Source organism: Phascolarctos cinereus, unplaced genomic scaffold (assembly GCF_003287225.1).
Source record: "Phascolarctos cinereus isolate Bilbo 61053 unplaced genomic scaffold, phaCin_HiC Scaffold_9;HRSCAF=440, whole genome shotgun sequence".
NCBI lineage: Eukaryota > Metazoa > Chordata > Mammalia > Diprotodontia > Phascolarctidae > Phascolarctos > Phascolarctos cinereus.
The window spans coordinates 171,608,161-171,626,240 of record NW_027556402.1 but is presented as its reverse complement, the minus strand read 5'-3'; the positions used below and the strand labels follow the sequence as shown (position 1 = coordinate 171,626,240).

The 18,080-nt window shown below is 41.2% G+C and overlaps 1 protein-coding gene across 1 annotated transcript in view; it reads right to left on the bottom strand.

Moving 5' to 3' along the window:
* The window catches only part of SEL1L3 (SEL1L family member 3), a 122,122-nt gene that overhangs the window by 59,512 nt on the left and 44,530 nt on the right, over positions 1-18,080 (bottom strand). The window contains exons 8-10 of the mRNA XM_020992320.2: positions 15,517-15,649; positions 12,624-12,764; positions 3,314-3,525 (exon numbers count right to left, since the gene is read on the bottom strand). Coding sequence (XP_020847979.1) covers positions 3,314-3,525; positions 12,624-12,764; positions 15,517-15,649 — 486 coding nt within the window. The remainder of the gene's footprint in view (positions 1-3,313; positions 3,526-12,623; positions 12,765-15,516; positions 15,650-18,080) is intronic.

Genomic DNA, 18,080 nt, shown 5'->3' with positions numbered 1-18,080 from the left:
TTTAAGGTGTACATATGACTGCCTCACTCCAATCTCAATGTATTCCAGTGGCTCCCTGTTTTCTCTAGAATAAGATGTAAACTATCCAGTTTAGTTTTTAAACACCTTCCCAACTTGAACCTAACCTGTCTTTCTAATTCATTATAAATTACTCCTCATCTAGTATGCCTGGTCCAGACAAACTGTGCTTTTCTCTGTTCCTCACACATGGCACTCTAGCTCCCTTCTCCTTATTTTTGCTCTGGCCACCCTCAACATCCGGAATGTGATCCCTCCTGACATCCACCTCAGAGAATCCCTGACTTCACTTGAGACTCAGCTCAGTCTCCACCTTCTATAGGAAGCCTTTCCTGATTTCCCCAACTTACCTACTTGTTCATTTGTCCTGCATATTGTCTTCTGCATTAGAATGTAAGCTTCCTGAGAGCAAGGATTGCTTCACTTTTTATTTTTATCATTGGATCCCCAGCATTTAGCATTGTGCCTATCACACATCACAGACTTATTAAATATTTTCTGATTGATCTGGTCTAAGAGTGCCAGTCCCAGAGTCAGGAAGATTCATCTTCTAAGTTCAAATTTGGCCTCAGACACTTGACCCTGGTCAAGTCACTTAACCCTGTTTGCTTCAGTTCTTCATTTGTAAAATGAGCTGGAGAAGGAAATGACCAACCACTCTGGTACCTTTGCCAAGAAACCTCCAAAATGGAGTCATGAAGAGTCAGACATGACTGAAAGGACTGAACAATAAGAGCTGGAGGGGGAAATATAAGTAAAAACAGTCTCTGTCTTCAAGGAGCTGACATAGTAATAGAGGAGACAATATGTAAATAACAAACTGATAATAATAGCTTGCATTTATGTAACATTTTAAGATTTGCAAAGCATTTTACAAATGTATCTCATTTGATCTTCACAACAACCCTGGAAAGTAGGTGTTATTATTATTCCCTATTTTACGGAAGAAGAAACTGGGGCAGACAGAGGTTAAGTCACTTGCCCAAGGTCACACAGCTGGTAAAGAGAGTCTGAGGCTGGATTTGACCTCAGGTCTTCTACTCTATCTACTGCACCAACAAGCTGCCTAAGATAAGGTACAGGTATTATAGGTAAGGTATATATAGAGGGTAGATAGATAGAAGGTAATCTGAGAGAGAAGGTGCTAGCAGCTGGGGAGGAGGGGGGTGGTCCAGGAAAAGCCTCCCCTAGAAAGTGGGATATAAGCTGAGTCTTGAAGGAAGCCAGGAAACGAGAGGCAAAGGTGAAGAGGGAGAGCATTCCAGGTATGCAGGGCAACAGAAGAAAGGTATGGAGATGGAAGATAGAATGTTATATGTGGGGATCAGCAAGGAGGCCAGTATAGCTGGATCAGGGAGGGCTTGGAGGGAAGCCAACCAGAAGGGTAGCAAGCAAGAAACCTGGAAAGGCGGGAAGGGGACAGTGAGTGAAGAGCTTTCAATGTCCAACAGAGAACTTTTACATTTGATCTTGCAGATAATAAGAAACTGTTGGAGTTCATTGAGTGAACCTACGTCAAATCTACACTTTAGGAAGATTACTTTGGCAGTTGAAGGGAGGATTGGGGAGGGGGGAGGGGGTCAGGCCTTGAGTCAGGTAGACCAATTAGAAGGTTCTTTCAGTAGGTCAGGTGAGAAGGAAGGCTGCTGCCAGATTATCTCAGAAAACAATTGCTATTTCTAACAGAACAGAGAAAGACAAAGTATGAACTTCAGTGTTTCGTGACACTCAATATAATGAGATTCTTCCATATGATGTAGCACATCAAAGAACGAAAAGCACTTCATCTCTCCCCTATTAAATAGATAATGCAGGTATTTCAATCCCTCATTTACAGATCAATCAACAAACATTTATTAAGCACCTACTATGTGCTGGAGCTGACACTAGATGCTGGGGATACTAAAATAAAAATGAAACATTCTGTCCTCAAGGAGGTTATATTCAGTCAGGGGAAAAAAAGAAGTACATATAAGTACATATGAAATATCTACTAATCATACACGGGGAAGGATCAGGAGAGACTGCATATAGGAGGTGGTGCTCCAAGGAGGAAACAGGATCAGAGGAGTTATGATTCCTTTTATTCTTTCTTCAGTAGAAATAGAGAGGAGCTGTTCAGCACAGATCAGGCACTATCCCTTTATACACAGCTGAAGAATTCTAGATAGAGTCCCAGCTCCTTAGATCTGGAAGGGATGGAACGATGTAGTCTAATCCCTGTTAGCTGGCTTCCTCCTCTGCCTTCTCTTCTTGGAGCCCCCTAGAGGTGAAGTGACTTGCCCTAGGTCACAAAGGTGGCAAGTTAGCAGGGGCAACATTTGAACTCAGGTCCTGCAACAAAGGTCTAAAATGACTTGCTTCAAAAGTCACCTGGTTGGTTTGTGGTGCACCCCAGGTTAGAGATCATCAGGTTCCTGATGCTATTAGCTGATGCTGCTTTTACAGGGGCTTCCCCCCCACTCAGGATTCTCCATAACATTAGGGGTGGAACTCCAAACAAAACTCACAAAGACCACCAACAAGGCACTGAAGAGAATCGGCAACGTCTTTGCACAATCAGGGAAGCAACTCCCAGTTGTCTGTGCTCTAAGGCAATCCAGGGATCAAAGATAATCAACAAAATATGGAAATCAGAAAACAATATGCAGATAGGGCAACATTTTATAGCGTTTATGAAAAGTGAATACAAAATGTTAGATTAAGCCGCATCGTGAATTTGTTCGGTTTGTTTTTAAACCCTCTGTGGCATGGTCATTCCTTTTCTAGGGCAAGGGTGGGGGAGGGGCAGCTGTGGTGATGCTTTGACCATAGGCCCAAATTGTCTCCCTTAGCTAAAGGATCAGGAGGACAAAAGAGGCTAAAGTAATCAAAGTCAAGCATTTATCAAAATTTGGTTTTGGGAGGAGGGGGCCAAGATTTTCTTTAAAGAAATAATCTGCTCTCAAATGCTCAAGGAGTTGTTGTACGTGGCAGTAAAAGTGCTTCTCTGGATGATGAAAACCGGCACTTTGTCCAAGGCTGCATTTCCAGAAGAGATATCACTTCCTCTTTTAGTCAAATGTTCAGGCATTAGCCTCAGCATCCTGGTGTTACCTCATTCACTGGCTATTTCTCTTCTACCTAAAGAGCTCCAGAGCACCCTGGGGAGTTAGAAATGGCCAGTTCTACCAAACAAGATGAACATCAACTATTCAACCTTCCCAACCTCTTCAACAATTTTTTAAAATGACTGCTAAGGAAAAAAAATGTAACGAGGGTTATTGATACCAGCAAAATCCAGGAAATACTCTACCTGTAGGTGATCTATAGGCACATTTAGTCCAGTTTCATAAAAGACTGCAAGGAAGTAGGATGCTTTATGGTATCCACAGCAGCTGGAATCCATCAGGGAGGGAATAATGGAGCTAATTTGATGTAGACCGTCAATGCCGGAGAGTCTCTTTACAGCCTTCTCAAATATCCTCCCACCAACTTCTAGCACTGAATCATTTTGGCTTCCTGGCACTGGAAATAACATAATTCAGGGCACACAAAATTAATTACCATGAGATGGTCAGGATTCTGGAAAGAAGGGGGAGAAAGCCAATTAAATTACCTGAGTTATTGTTATGACTGATCCTACAATGAGTCAAGGTAAACCACCCTCAGGGGAGGTAAATTAAACTCTTCTGGGATTCTACGACGTCATTTTGCAAATGACTTCTTCCTAGGCTCTAAATGACTGCCTAGTGCCCTGGGAAAACCGATTCGCCATATATAGCTGAAAAGATTCCCCCTAGAGAGCAATTTATTCAGTGTGACTCACTACCAAATCAGGACCATTGAAACTCTTAGGATTCTTCTATTAGATTTTCTTAAGAAAGGTGTGTTTTTCTTCTAATATTTCCTTGTTGTTGTTTTTTTTCTGAAAAAAGTTGTGCAAGTCTCCCAATTCTCTTGCCCCCCCACCTTTGAATGGGATGCTCTCTTTTCACCCTTTGACTCCAATTCTTTCCCAGGGGTTGCCATATATAAAACATAAGTACCTAGTTTTCTTTAAAAACACTGCTGTGAGCTAGGAACTGATTATTCAGATTCCTTAGGCTACATATCATCTTACAAAACCTTCCTGTGAACCTATAAATTTATTAGCACTTAGCAAAACTTGAGGATTTTATGGTACAGCCATTCCAGTTATCACCATCTCCTAATTCTCTAGTCTATTCTTCATTATTCATTCTTTCATGTATTTATTGAGAGCCTACTGTGTGCAAGGGAGGCCTTGTGCTGGGTGGTGTATTATAAAAGACTCCTGCCCGGTGTTAGGCCACACAGATGACTCACTTTTAAAGAGCTATTTTCAACTAGTTTAAGCTCTTTCTTATCTGCTTGAAAACTGTGATATTCAACAGGAATTTTCCTATGGAGTTAAAAAGCTTTTTTCTTGATTTTATTTTAGATTTTCCACTCAACTACTGAGGAATCAACACACAAAATAACAAGAGCCATTTGGGAAGACAAGCACAAAGGATGTGGTTAAAACCAGATATTGGCTATGGTACTGAAGGTACCCCTTTCCTCATAGCACAAGGGCAATTCAAACATTGAGCTGCAGGGAGTGGGAGTGTTTGTCTCTCTCCGTCTTGCTACTCAAAGTGGGGAGGAAAATGTGATAGTCCTGCCTTCTAATTATAGACCCTACTCCCTTGTAAGCTGTCAGCCACCACCTTGAATCAAGGATCTTCAGGCAATCAGAGAGTGGCTCCAAACCACAAGATGTTTTGGGACATGGATCTGGATTTTAACCTTGCACAATTCAACCCATGGGTTATCGTGAATTGCCAGGGAGCAGTGTATGGTGGGTATGACTAGGCAACAACACATAACAAATGAGGAAAAATGAAGAACTTCAGGAGTGTAGAATGTTTTTAGGAAAATCTACAGTAGAAAAGATACATGAGTCATGTAGAGAGGACAAGGGATGACAGGTAGAAAGCCCCATTGGTATTCTCATCACATCAGGAGAAAGTGAGGAAGAACCCTAAGCACACTGGGTAGACTGCTTGTGTTGAAGTCATAGGAAGACATGGACAAAAATCACCCTGGAAGGGCTGGCACAGAAGGGCTGCAATCGGTATCATTGCAGGAACTTCTACCTCAGTGAGGTCACAGATCCACTGGAATACACTGCAATTAAGAATCTTATTTTACTCAACAAATCTCATCTTCTCTCTATGCAATAGAAATTGCACCACTCAAGTGAAGTTTTAAAAATAAATCCTATTCAAACTTATTCATAGATTTGCTTTTAAATATGTATTCCTCTCAGGTGCCTCCCTGTGTGAATGTGTGTATTCACAGCAAAGTATTTTTAAACATTAAGATGTTATTTGTCCATACCTCACCTGTTGGGCCAAAAACTTGAATAAGATGATCAGGTTGTCCTGAACACCCAGGAACTCCAGTTTTGATGCCTGTTGAGGTGGAAGAAGAGAAGGCCCTGGGGGACTGAAGGACTGTCATGTGAATTATATGTGTTCTTCTGGCTCCAGAGGGGAGAACCAGGAGCAGGGGTGAAAGGTGCAGATACCAATTTAGGTTTGATATCAGAAAAAGCTTAATGATTAAAGCACTGGTTGCTTTGAGAGGTGATGAGTCTGCAAGCAGGGAATGAACAAGCACTCAGTGAGTGTTTTATAGTGGGGATGCCTTCATAAATAGGTTAGAGAAAGTTCCTTACAATTCTCAAATTCTATGATTCTGTGAAGGTGAAATAAACTTCATAAAAACGTGTGACTCCTATGGCCCCTGGCTTGTAACTCCAGAAATTATTAGCATTGGCGCACTACTGGTTAGGAAGTGATAGATAACAAGGGCCGGGAGGGGAATTACTCATAAGACTTGAGCTTCTAGGTCTAGAAATCTCATAGACTTGGAAATCATCTGTTTTTAAAAGATTTTTTTATTTCTTTTAAATAATTAAAATTCTGAACTTAAATGAATGCATGAATCAGTCTTTGCTGTGAAAGAACTAAGCATTCAGCAGTGAGAGGGAAGGCAATTTAAAAATTTTAATTCCAAGACAAAACTGCTAGTTTCACACATTCTTTGAAGTCTGAATTTCCAATCATGGCACAAAACCAACACCATGATTGCTTTGGTGTCATCGTGAAACTGACAATTTTAAAATCAATTTAATGAAACTGTTAATTTCGTCCATCTGGTTTAACATATGCACTTTCTCTAGCTGGGCTGTAACTAAAAAACATGCCTCATTTATGGAGATTAATGGGGTAGGGAAGGAACCAAAAAAGCATCCATGTTCTTTCTCCTTATCAGAAGCCAAGAAAACAAAATCCCCCATCATCATGACTTAACCCTTGACAGTTGCAGAGTAGCCTCGCTCCCTCTCACAATAATCACACCAGGGAGATCACGGACACGTTCTCCATCTGAAGAGGAGAAAGCTGAGCAAGAAAGGACTTAGCTCCTTGCCTCGGGTTCACAGAACTGAACCAGAGGTAGAAACCAGAGACCAAACTAACTCATTGTGTGTCAGAGGAAAGGAAATATAAAGAGGAAAGTTGTTTTCAGATCAAGCTTCCAAAAGGGCATTGCGAGTAACGTAGATGGTTTTGTTCTTTTATTTTTAAGGTGTGAAAGTGTAATCAAAGGAATGGATTGTGTACATATGCGTCAAACATTAGAAAAATCAAAGTAGTTGAAAAGGATTTGTCATCTGCACTCTAATGCAGGTAATGGCCACTGGGCTGTGAAGACTCAGTAAATGGTTTTGTTAACACCCTGTGAATCAACCAAGAGTTGGCAGTTTCCAAGACTGTTGTGGATTATACATACTCTCCAAGGAATGAATGCCCTTACATAAAAGGTGGCCCTGGTGCTGAAGGTTAACCTCTCTCTGCCTCTATCTCAGCCCAGAAAAGTATCTACCTGAAGGACTCTACCTGCAGACCATTCCGAAAACAATAAATAATTGTTGTTGTTGTTCCTTCATCTTCAAAGAAGACCAATGACATCATGGGGTGATGTCTTGACCTGCTCCTGAATTAAATCTAAGGGAGGCAGAATTGCACAAAGTCATCAGCCTCACTGTTTCTTCTAGAGTCACTGAAGTCCAGTGGCAAGACAAAAGTCAAGATGACTGGCAATGGCCTGGGATGCAGTGGATAAGCGTGGCATCTTTAATGTCTGACCATGCTCTATGCACCTTACAGCCTGCTTCAGCTACCTTCATGACTATTGGAACAAACTGTTCTCATCCACCCATTCCACCAGGGGAAGTCTTCACATGCTTGGGGTAGACATCCCACCTAACTCACTGACAGGTCTGTGGACCATTGGTTACCCTCAATCTGGTTTAGTCCATCTGCTGAGACAGTTTACCAGAGTGTGGCCTCTGTGCATGTTACAGCTTCTTGGAGCCATAGGTCAAAGTTGAGTGCCCCTTGGAGCCCAAAATTGGATGAGCAGCCCAGAAAGGGATTTGACAAGCTCGCACACCAGAGGTACTAGTCGTCCTTGAACATCCATACACCCAGAAACAATAAATAGCTATGGGCCAAAAGCCCCTTACAACCTGTAGAAAGCATAATAAAGGACCAGAGAGAAAGTATCCTCTGCCTCAGGATCAGAGGTCACAACTTTCTTGGCTTGTGCCATTGAGTGCTATCTGAGCTGCCTTCACTGACCCTCCATGTGCTGGACTCTACCACCCTGGACCCAGGACATTCGTTTGCACTAGCCTGGACCTGCTAGACTAAACCTCTGCTATGTGCTAGGCTTCTCTGGCTCAGCTGGACTCCTTGCTCTGATCCAATCTGGCCAGCCCTATGCCTCATTTCCTGGCATGACGGGCATATGCAAAATTTTATGGTGCTACTACACTGCACTCCTAAATTTTAAATCCACGCGAAGGCCACATGCCAAGAGAGGAAAGGAAAGGAATAGAAGAAATCTATGTGACTTTTGTTGTAATTATGGAACCCACATTTATGAGCATTTAAATTGAAACCCCATTAGAGAGAGTTCAATTTGGACAAAATCTAAATGCTGATGGGGCAGCTTTGAAGGGAATCATTTCGCTGGGGCTGCTGGACCTTACAAGGAACTGGACTTCTAGGTTGAACAATCACAATGGCCTGACCTTGAAGTGAGGGCCTTTCCTGAGGGGCAGGAAGCTCTCTGTGTTATGGTACCATCAGGAAATTGTCAAAGAATTCGAAGCAGCTAGGTGGCATAGTGGATAGATCACTGGGCCTAGAGTCAGGAAGACCTGAGTTCAAATCCAGTCTGAGACACTTACTAGCTGTGTGACCCTGGACAAGTCACTGAACCTCTTCATCTACTGGAGAAAGAAATGGCAAACCACTCCAGTATCCTTGCTGAGAAAACCCCATGGTCCACAGGGTCACAAAGAGTCAGACATGACTGAACAACAACAGAATTTGAAGCCTACTTATTTGCCAAATTCTTTGGCTCTTCTTATCTATCCATTTCAAGGTCATGGTTGACTTATTTAAAATTAAGCCAAGTGATATTCCCTCCACAATCTTAGATACTGCTAAGGGAGATACAACCGTATATAGAACTCTGGGAAGAAGAGACTCCCTCTACCAATGTCAGCTGGGACCTTCTCTACAATTTGTAAATTTAGAGAGTTGCCCGGGGCATTGAGAGGTTAAATGACATGCCCAGTCAGTATTTGTTATGGGCCAGAGGCAGGACTCGAACCCAGGATTCTAACCACAGTGCCATGTTACTAAGACTATATAGGTATATATACACATGTATGTGTACACAAAAACCTCTGCTTTTAGATAACAGAGCCTATGATTTTGTAACCATGTATGTGAGTATGTAAATATATACATAAGCTTTCCCTAACCCCCCCTTAATTCCAGTACCTTCTCTCTTTTAATGGTTTCCTATTTATCCTGTACATAGCTTGCTTTGTATATATTTGTTTGCATGTTGTCTCCCCCATTAGACTGTAAGCTCCTTGAGGACAGGATCTGTCTTTTGCCTCTTTTTGTATCCCCAATGCTTAGCACAATGCCTTAAGCATAGTAGGTGCTTACTATATGTTGACATATACATATATGTACACACATACAGTTATGTATATATTCATATACACATATCTATACACACACACAGATATATATATATATATATATATATATACAGATATAGATATACACACTCATACATTCATACATACATAGTCATGAAATCCCAGGTTCTATTAACTAAAAGCAGGGCTGTGCTTAACAAGGCTCTCTTAGTTTTTGGGTTTTTTTGTTTTGTTTTTTTGGTGAGGTAATCGGGGTTAAGTGAATTGCCCAGGGTCACACAACTAGTAAGTGTCTGAGGCCACATTTGAACTCAGGTCCTCCTGACTCCAGGGCTGGTGCTCTATCTTCTGCACCACCTAGCTGCAGCACTCTTTTAGTTTTGAAGACTTCAGAGAATCCCAGAATCTCTTAGTTGGAAGGGTCCTCAGAGATCATCTAGCCTGGCCCAAGGCTGAGCAAGAATCTGCCCTACAACATAGCTAACAAGTGGCTGCCAAGCTTTTACTGGAATACTACCAGTCATGGGGAAGCCATGATGTGACAGCCACCAGCCCATTCTACTCTCAGGTAGCTCTCATGAAAGAATACTTACCCAAATCTGTTTGTCTCTTTGTAACTTCTACCCCCCCTTTCCTCCCAGCTCTGCCCTTGGAAATGACTTCACAAATTCCTGTGGTGATCCATTCAGTCATTCCAACTTTATGTCAAGGGAGGTTTTCTTGATGTCTGGTCCAAATCCCTCATGTCACAATTTAAGCCTTTGCTTTATCCCTCTATGTAAAAGTCCAATCAGAAGTCTGGAGGCTGGAACATTTAATTCCTCTCAAAGTTTTCCTTTACAAAGGGCAAGATTTGGACTTTTCGGCTCACGTTCCACTTTCCATCTGCAGCTTTGCTAGGTTTGAATGAGACAGAACGAGATGCCCCTGAGTGGGGTCCCCTCTGGTGTCCTTCCCTCCCACCCCTACCTTTCTAGCTACCCTCGGTGCATTGTTCTTCTCCAGCAGATTATAAGCACCTTGAGGGCAGGGGGTGTCACTTTTTTCTTATTTGTATCTCTAGTGTTTAACATAGTGCCTGGCACAGAGTAGGCTCTTAACCAATGTTTATTGAATTGATAAAGTATGAACTCCTTGGATTAGAGTCTTTTAAAAACCTGTTATTCCTCCTTCTTCCTTCAATGACTGAAACAAGTGGCTCCAAACGTTACACATCTGATAGAATTTTCACATGCTTTCATCATACCCAATGGTGGTAATTGGATAGAAGCTGCATAGATCTTCTATGTCCCTATTTATTCACAATTTATCTTCCTCATTAAGATGTGAGCTCCTTAGAGAAGGGATTGTTTTTACCTTTCTCCGTATCCCCAGTGTTCAGCATGGTGCCTGGCAGTGAGTAAATAATAAATGCCTGTTGACTGACTAAAAAAAAACCCCTATGTAAACTGAAAGGTGTTAATGCAAGCTACTGACATGCAGCAGATGAATTCCAAACAAGGAAAGGATTATAAAAACAACCCATACACACTCTCTTGTCAGCTACGGTCAGCCAATGATCAATTTTACCTAGTGAGATTCAGAAGCTATGCTAGGTACTTAGGACAGATTGAGGTCAGAAGGGAGGGAGGGAGCAGGCACCGTCACACCAATTTGATTTCTGTTCCTTCCACAGGAAACCGGGGCAAAAATGCTTTAAAACCTAAACTTATTTATTAGAAACTACAAAATAAGATTTACATGTCATTTATTCCTTCTGGTTACATAACTAAGCATATCTCAGGCATGCCAACCTTTCTCACTGTGCTAATGTGAGGACTCGCTAGCTCTGGCCAATGAAATGCCCCAGGGAAAGTATGACTTGTCTCTGAAGAAGGTTTCCTCCTTTTTGGAAGGGAGAGGTAGCTGGGGCGGGGAAGGGCTGCTGGCAGGATAGCCCCCAACTGGTGCTTTTCATTCTTCTGCCCCAGAGGAATGACTGAGAAGGAATATAGGTCTGTGTGTGTCTGTGGGAGGCAAGGCTTGGTGCAGAAAGGGGAGATCTAGCATTTACAGCAGCACCTAGTGGGCTGCTCCTTAGCACAGATCTAAGCAGAGCTGATGCCAGAAGAGGCCTGAGGGGGTAAGTGAAATGATAAGTCCCAGTTTCTCCACACCCTCTCACTCTGAAGGAGGCAAGCCCGGGATGTTAAAGGGCTCCAATGGAACACACCCAATGCATAGGGATCTGTGAGTTGGGTAGCAGGAAGTTATCTATTTTTGATGTTCATATATGAATCTCTTCAAGGAGCCAACAATTTCAGTTTACACTCATCTTTCGTTGTCAGACCCCAGGCACTTATAAAATAATGATGTCAGAGCTCCTGACACTTGGGCAAAAATTTAAATTTAGATTAAAAGAAGTCTTACTGAAGTGGAAAATGAAACATGAAAGGATGCCAATTAGTATCACTTGCTTGGTTTTTTTTGAAAAAAAGATTTTAAGTTTTTTGAAATAGTGGAAACTAATACTGATTTCTTTTTGAACCTTTTGTAAGTAATACAATCTTATGTAAATATGGTCAGAAGCCTAATTATAGAACTTTAAATCTGGAAGTAACCTTAGTCCATCTAGTCCAATGTCCCACCCAGTACAGGACTGATTCTCTTCTTTAAGATTCCCAACAGATGGGTACCCATCTGTCCTAGTGAAAGCCCCATCTTCCAGCAACGGGGAGTCCACTGTATCATAAAGGATCTCGTTATACTTTTGATTGTTAGGAAATCCTTTCTTATGTCTGAAACATGTCTCCCATTAGCATCTACCTAGTTTTGGCCTCAGGAGCAGCACAGAATATTGTTACTCCTACTTCTACCTCAGGACAATCCCAAAATTTCAAAGGGCTTCAAATAGAAGGGACCTCAGAAGTCATCTAGTCCAAGCCTTTTCCTTTTACAGACTGGTATACTGATTAAGTGAATGCCTAAGGTGACAGGGGTTGTAAAATAGCTGAGCTGCGCCTCTTGACTCCAAACCCATCACTCTTACTATGCTGCTTCTTGATCTGACAATAACTATCATGCTTTTCCCTCAGTCTTCTTTTCTCCAGGCTAATCTTTGCCTACTCCTCCAACCATCTAGATACTCTATGACTAGCAAACCTCTTACCTTCCTAGTTATATCTATCTACTTAATACATAAAATCAAGTCATTGGATACCTAAGGAGGTGACGACAGCCTGTGGAAAGCACCCTTAGAGATTTCTGGGTTGTGGATGATTTAAATTACAATTTGAATTAAGGACTGTCTAGGTGATTTCTAAATTTAGGGCCCAGTTTTGAGCCATGGATTTTTTTTTATATATATAGTATCACTCTCAGATCTACTGAGAGCTACGTGGCCAGAATTTAACTCTACAAATACCCTAGGATACTCTAGTTAAAGGAAATGCTTAGAAACACAAGCCAGCAAAGGGAACATGCTGAAATATCCCCAAAACAGGAGCTTTCCAAACCAGTTTCCACAAAGCCAAGACAAAGACTCAATTACCAGATGATAAATCCTTTTCCTGCAAAACCTGGAACAAATTTAAGTATCTGTCCTTCAGTTCTGTTCCCCAAGGAAAGGCACGGCATGTTGACAATCTTCCATACCTAGCATTAAGGTCTAAATAGTAGTTCTTGTGGTTACCTAGAGAAAATGAGAAACATAAGAAGTTATAATAATAGCCTACTTCAAAATAGTATTTGTGGGGAAACTATTTGTGGTGACATACATTATCTCACTGATCCCCACAACAACTTGTGACAGAGGTGGAGTACGAACAAACTATTATCCGCAATTTCTAACGGAGGAAGCTGGAGCTCAGAGAGGCTGAGCAATTTGCCCAAGGTCATGGAGCAAATAAACGGCAGAGCCAGAACTTGAAGAAGGTCTTCGACTCCCGTCAAGTGCTCTTTTCATCACACTAATCTTCCTTCCTGTTTCATATGTGTGTTGAGAAAGGAAATTACTCCCTTCTCTAAGATCCAAGGGAAACTTGAAATGAAACCTGGGAGATGGAAAGGGATCTGAGTTCATATAAATTGCTGATGTTTGACTGTTTGAGGAGAAAGGAATTGGAAAGGGTGCCCTTTGTCACTGGGTCACATCTTGGTTGCCCACCCAGGGGAAAGTGATCCAGAGCTGCCAATGACTGCTAAGTGGTTTTTGCAAAAGGAACAGCTGGTCCCCTCTAGGACCAATGAGGTGAATATCTGTTCTACTCTAGTTGGCAGCGTAGTCTCAGGAGCAAAGCAAGGGGAGCTGGAGGAAGGCAAAATCCTCAGGGGGGGAGTCACAGAGATCTCATGTTGTCACTACTCCTCCCTGAGAAGTCTCTGCATAGAGAAGGTTAGATTACAAAGTGAGGTGCTGACTGACAGAATACTTCCCCTAAAATTATATTTTTAAAAGCCCCACACATTTCTTTCTGCTTGCAGATATCTCAGCTCCCCTATATTCACTCTCTCTTCTTTTGACAGTATCATATTTTTGGCTTATTTTGTTGTGACAGCAGCAGTTTGGGATCCGTATAGCCTATTCCTGAATTGAATTTCCAAAAGTACTGCCTTTTCACACTCGTATAACCCATCTCTGATCTCCAACTTGGAACATTTGATGCAAAACTCATTTGACTGGCATATGTGCAAAATTTGCCCCTCAATCTAATGGCAATTGAGGAGTTCAGCTACAGGGTATATAGGGAGCTGTGTGGGCAGGAATGAATATGTAATTTGCTGCAGCTAACAGCAAATATCCCCTAGGAATTTCCTGTTCCAGAAGAAATGCATGTGACTAATTCTAGCATCACTGCATTAGACAAGGAGTCCTATGGCACTGGAAGTAGTTAGTGAGCTCTCAACCTCCAGTTAGGACACCAGAGGCCGATTGATTATCCAATTCAATTCAATCCAATCCAATTCGATCCAGTCTAATCTAATCCAATCCAATCCCCAAAGCATTTATTAAGCTCTTACAAAACAGAAGGTAAAAATACAAGACGTGGAAATACAAAGGCAAAACAAAAAACAGTATATACCAGTCCTCAAAGAGCAAATATTCTGTTACAGATGTGGGAGATGGTAATAATGCATATAAAATATTCAGAAAAGTAGATACACGATAATAAAGGTAGGAGAGAGAGAGAGGATGCTAGCAATTCAAGGAATTCAGGGATGGCTTGTTGAGCTAAGCCTTGAAGGAAGCAAGAGCTTCTTGTAGAAGTGCAAACAGAGTATGTTCTGGGCATGAGGTACAGCATGTGCAAAGGTGAAAAGGCAGGAAATGGAGTGTTGAACTGGAGAACAGCAAGCAGGCCAATTCGTTTGGAACAGAGAAGGGAGAGGTGTGCAGTGAGCCTGACAGAACCAGCTGGAGCTGGGGCTTTCACTGCCAAACTGAAAAGTTTGGATTTTATCCTGGAGGCCATCAAAAGCTTTTGGAGTTTCTTTAGCTGAGGTGACATGGTCTGATTGTACTTTAAGAAGATTATTTTGGGAACTGTGTGGAGAATTGATTACAGAAGTCAAAGGACTGGAAGCTAGGAGCCCAATCAGGAGGCTGTTGCAATAGTCTAGTCAAGAGATGATGAGGGATTGGTGACCGCATGAGGGGAGAGAAGATGGATGTGGGAGATACGGAAGTAGAATGTATAAGATTTAACAACTGATTGGATATGGTCGTTTGAGGGAGGGGAAAGATCTGAGGATACCTCTAAGGGTGCAAACCTGGTTGAATAATAGAATGATGCTCTCAAAAAGAAATAGAGAAGTTTGGAGGAGGGGAAGATGATGACTATGGCCTAGTAATATAATGAAATAAATTTCTTGCTGAATAGTTGTCAAGAGATCTGTATAATTTAATTGTAATTTGTTCTTTCTATTAAAAAATTGCAAACTTCTTTGAGTAGAATTCAATTTCAAGGACTTAAAAAAAACACAAACACAAACTCATAACAACAAACTCATTATATAGTATTTGTAAAGTTTGCAAATTTGTAAAAATTTGTAAATAATTCTTAATGGTCTTAGGTTAAAATGCACCAATGAAAGAAAAACATCTAGTAATTATTTTTTTCTCCAATGAATCATTATTTTCTAAACTGCTAACTCTTTGGTTGGGAATAAAGCAATATAGTAATTTAAATCTCTTTCTCTAGCTATATTAAAACCACAGGACAGTTTTATGCTCCTCTTTGCCTTTACTTTTTTTATAATCCTTTGCTAAGGTTTTGCTAAGTACCAACTCCAGATTTTAGAAACCGATTTTTTTTTAAAACTTATATCAGGTCATTGTTGCACTTTTCAATTGTGTTCCAGTTTGAGTTCATTTTCAAGTTCAATATAGAAGAAAGCACAAGAGCATGGTGCCTACAAGTAGTGCCCCAGTACTGAATACTTACACATTCTTGGATTGTCATCATCTTGCCGTATGATGTCTGCATATAAAGACACGATTTCTTTAATCTCAGCACATCTTTCATAGTATAACTCAATCTGATCGGCAAGTTGTTTTTTGAAGAGAGGATTGAAGATCTAGAGAAAAGCAAGTGCAAAGACTGAGTGCCAATGCCTTCAGGCCCAGGAGATCCCAAAGAGCCCATCAGACTCTCTTGAGCACCTCTTCTGAATGTGCACCTTCTGCTTGAGATTTTTCAGAATAATGTACTTTGCAAAATCAAAGTCCCTGCTTTTTCCCTTCTCCTCTCTCAGCCTAAGCTCTCTCCCATCTGCAGGGTCCTTATTTTTCTCCCATTTGGGACTTGAATTTTAGGGTGCCAGTCACCCTCCTGAAGAATTAACTGTAAAAGAAGTACTGAAAAAAGGAGACTTTCCTATCAAGGGACTGCTAATACAGACAGAAAGCTTCTGGTCTTCCTTCCTGGAATGAGAGAAAGAACGTCACAGTGAGGGAAGGCAACAGCAGCTAGGGCTCCCCCGTGGGAAACGTGAGGTCTGCATAGTAATAATAACTAACATGACATGTGATCCTTTCAATTTGGCAGAGGTCTTGATGCATATTACCTCATCTGATACTTACAGTAGCCACAGGTGGTACAATGGGTAGAGTATGGGACTTAGAGTCAGGAAGACCTGAAGTCAAACCTGGTCTCAGACACTTACTAGATAGCTGTGTGATGCTGGGCAAGTCACTTAGCCTCATTCCACCTCACTTTCCTCATATATAAAATGGGGGATAGTAGTAATAGCTCCTCTCTCACAGAGCTGTTGTGAGGATTAAATGAGATAATATGTAAAGGTCATCACAAATTTAAAGTGTGTGACAAATGTTAGCTATAATGTAAAATAATCACAAATTAGTAAATACCAGAGTTAGGACTTCCAGACTCCAAGTCCAGCACTCAATCTGCTATCCCATATATATTCCTCCCATCCCACCTGGCTGTAGGCAGGAGTTAGAATCATTAAAACCACAGTCCAGATAGTTGGGCCAGTTCAAGCAACATTTCCTTATGTGGGATTTTGCTCCACATGAGCATAATGTTACACAGGCCATGTTACACATGGCAGCTAGTTTCTATAGTACCAAAATTTAAAAACTCATCAGCTGTTCAGACAACTTCTAGATAAGGGACTTTAGTAGTCTGTATGTTACTCCCCAAACCATCCACTGTGCCTGTCTATACAGAAATTCTCCAAATTACATATACCTCACTTACTGACATATCTTTCAGAGAGCCCTGAATGCCAAGGTAAAGAGTCTGGGCTCTATTTGGTCGGCAAGATACTTTACATATCTCTTACACAAATAATCACCTGAGTGAACATAGGAAGACCTATTTCCTCCTGGCAGCTGTAATTTGGGATTTCCTATCCTTCTCTTTCCACCGCCCTCACTGCTTTAGACCCCATATTGCTGGCTTCCTCCCTTTTTCCCCAAGCCCTAGCTTTAGTCTCTGATTCTTATCTAACTGAGTTGCCACTCCATTCACGCCACAAGCATTTAGTCTAGTTCAGGACTCATGAGGAGAAGGTAAGAAGCAGTGGTCCTCTGAAATGTAAATAGGTATTACTTTGGTCCTATGTGTACTCAAAGAACGACCATTAATTATCATCTGAGTGTACCTTTGTCTTTCTCTATAGGACTGTAGTGAAAAAAGGAAAAAGAGGAGAGGGGATGATATGAAAGAGCGTTGTTTTTTTAACCTACTACCTTTTTCCCCTGTCCTTTCTAGCAGTTCAATTTAATTCATCAAACATTTATTAAACTCCTTCCACATGCAAAAAGTTGCACATGATCACACACAGAAATCCCTGTCCCAGGTACTGAGGAAAATATGAAGTAAGAAAACAGATACACATACAAAAAATATAAAATAAAAACATGATAAATGCAAAAATCCTATATGAGATCCAAGGAAGGAAAGATCATGTTCGACTGGGGAAATCAAGGAAGTTCTTGTGAAAGGGCATTTGAGCTATAATAGTAAAATTTCAGCAGGTGTAGATTGGGAGAGAGAAGGGCATATAGACATAGGTGGGAAATGCATAGATGTGTAGAGAGAATGATGAGTAACCTGGTTTGACTGAAGCATAGAATCAATGGTAGAGAATAGTGTGAGCACAGTGCTTGGCAAATAGTAAGCTCTGAATAAATGCTTGTTGACTGATTGATTTGTAAAGCTGGAAAGGAAGGTTGGTGCTGTCATATTGTAGAGAGCCATGAATGCCAAGGTGGAGTCTGGGTTTTATTTGGTAAGGCAAAAGAGAGGCGCTGACTGGTTCTGGGCAGAGGAGTGACTAGACATATGCATAAGAAAGACTAATCTGGTAGTTATATGAAATGGACTGAAGGGAAGAAGAGAATGGAAGCAGGGAGATTAATAGGAATATATCAAAATATTCCAAGTGGGTGGTAATAAGGGCATATAGTAGGCTGGTGGCAGAAATGAGGAGATAGATTCAAGGGAAGTTACATATGTAGAATCAATAATATTTCACATTT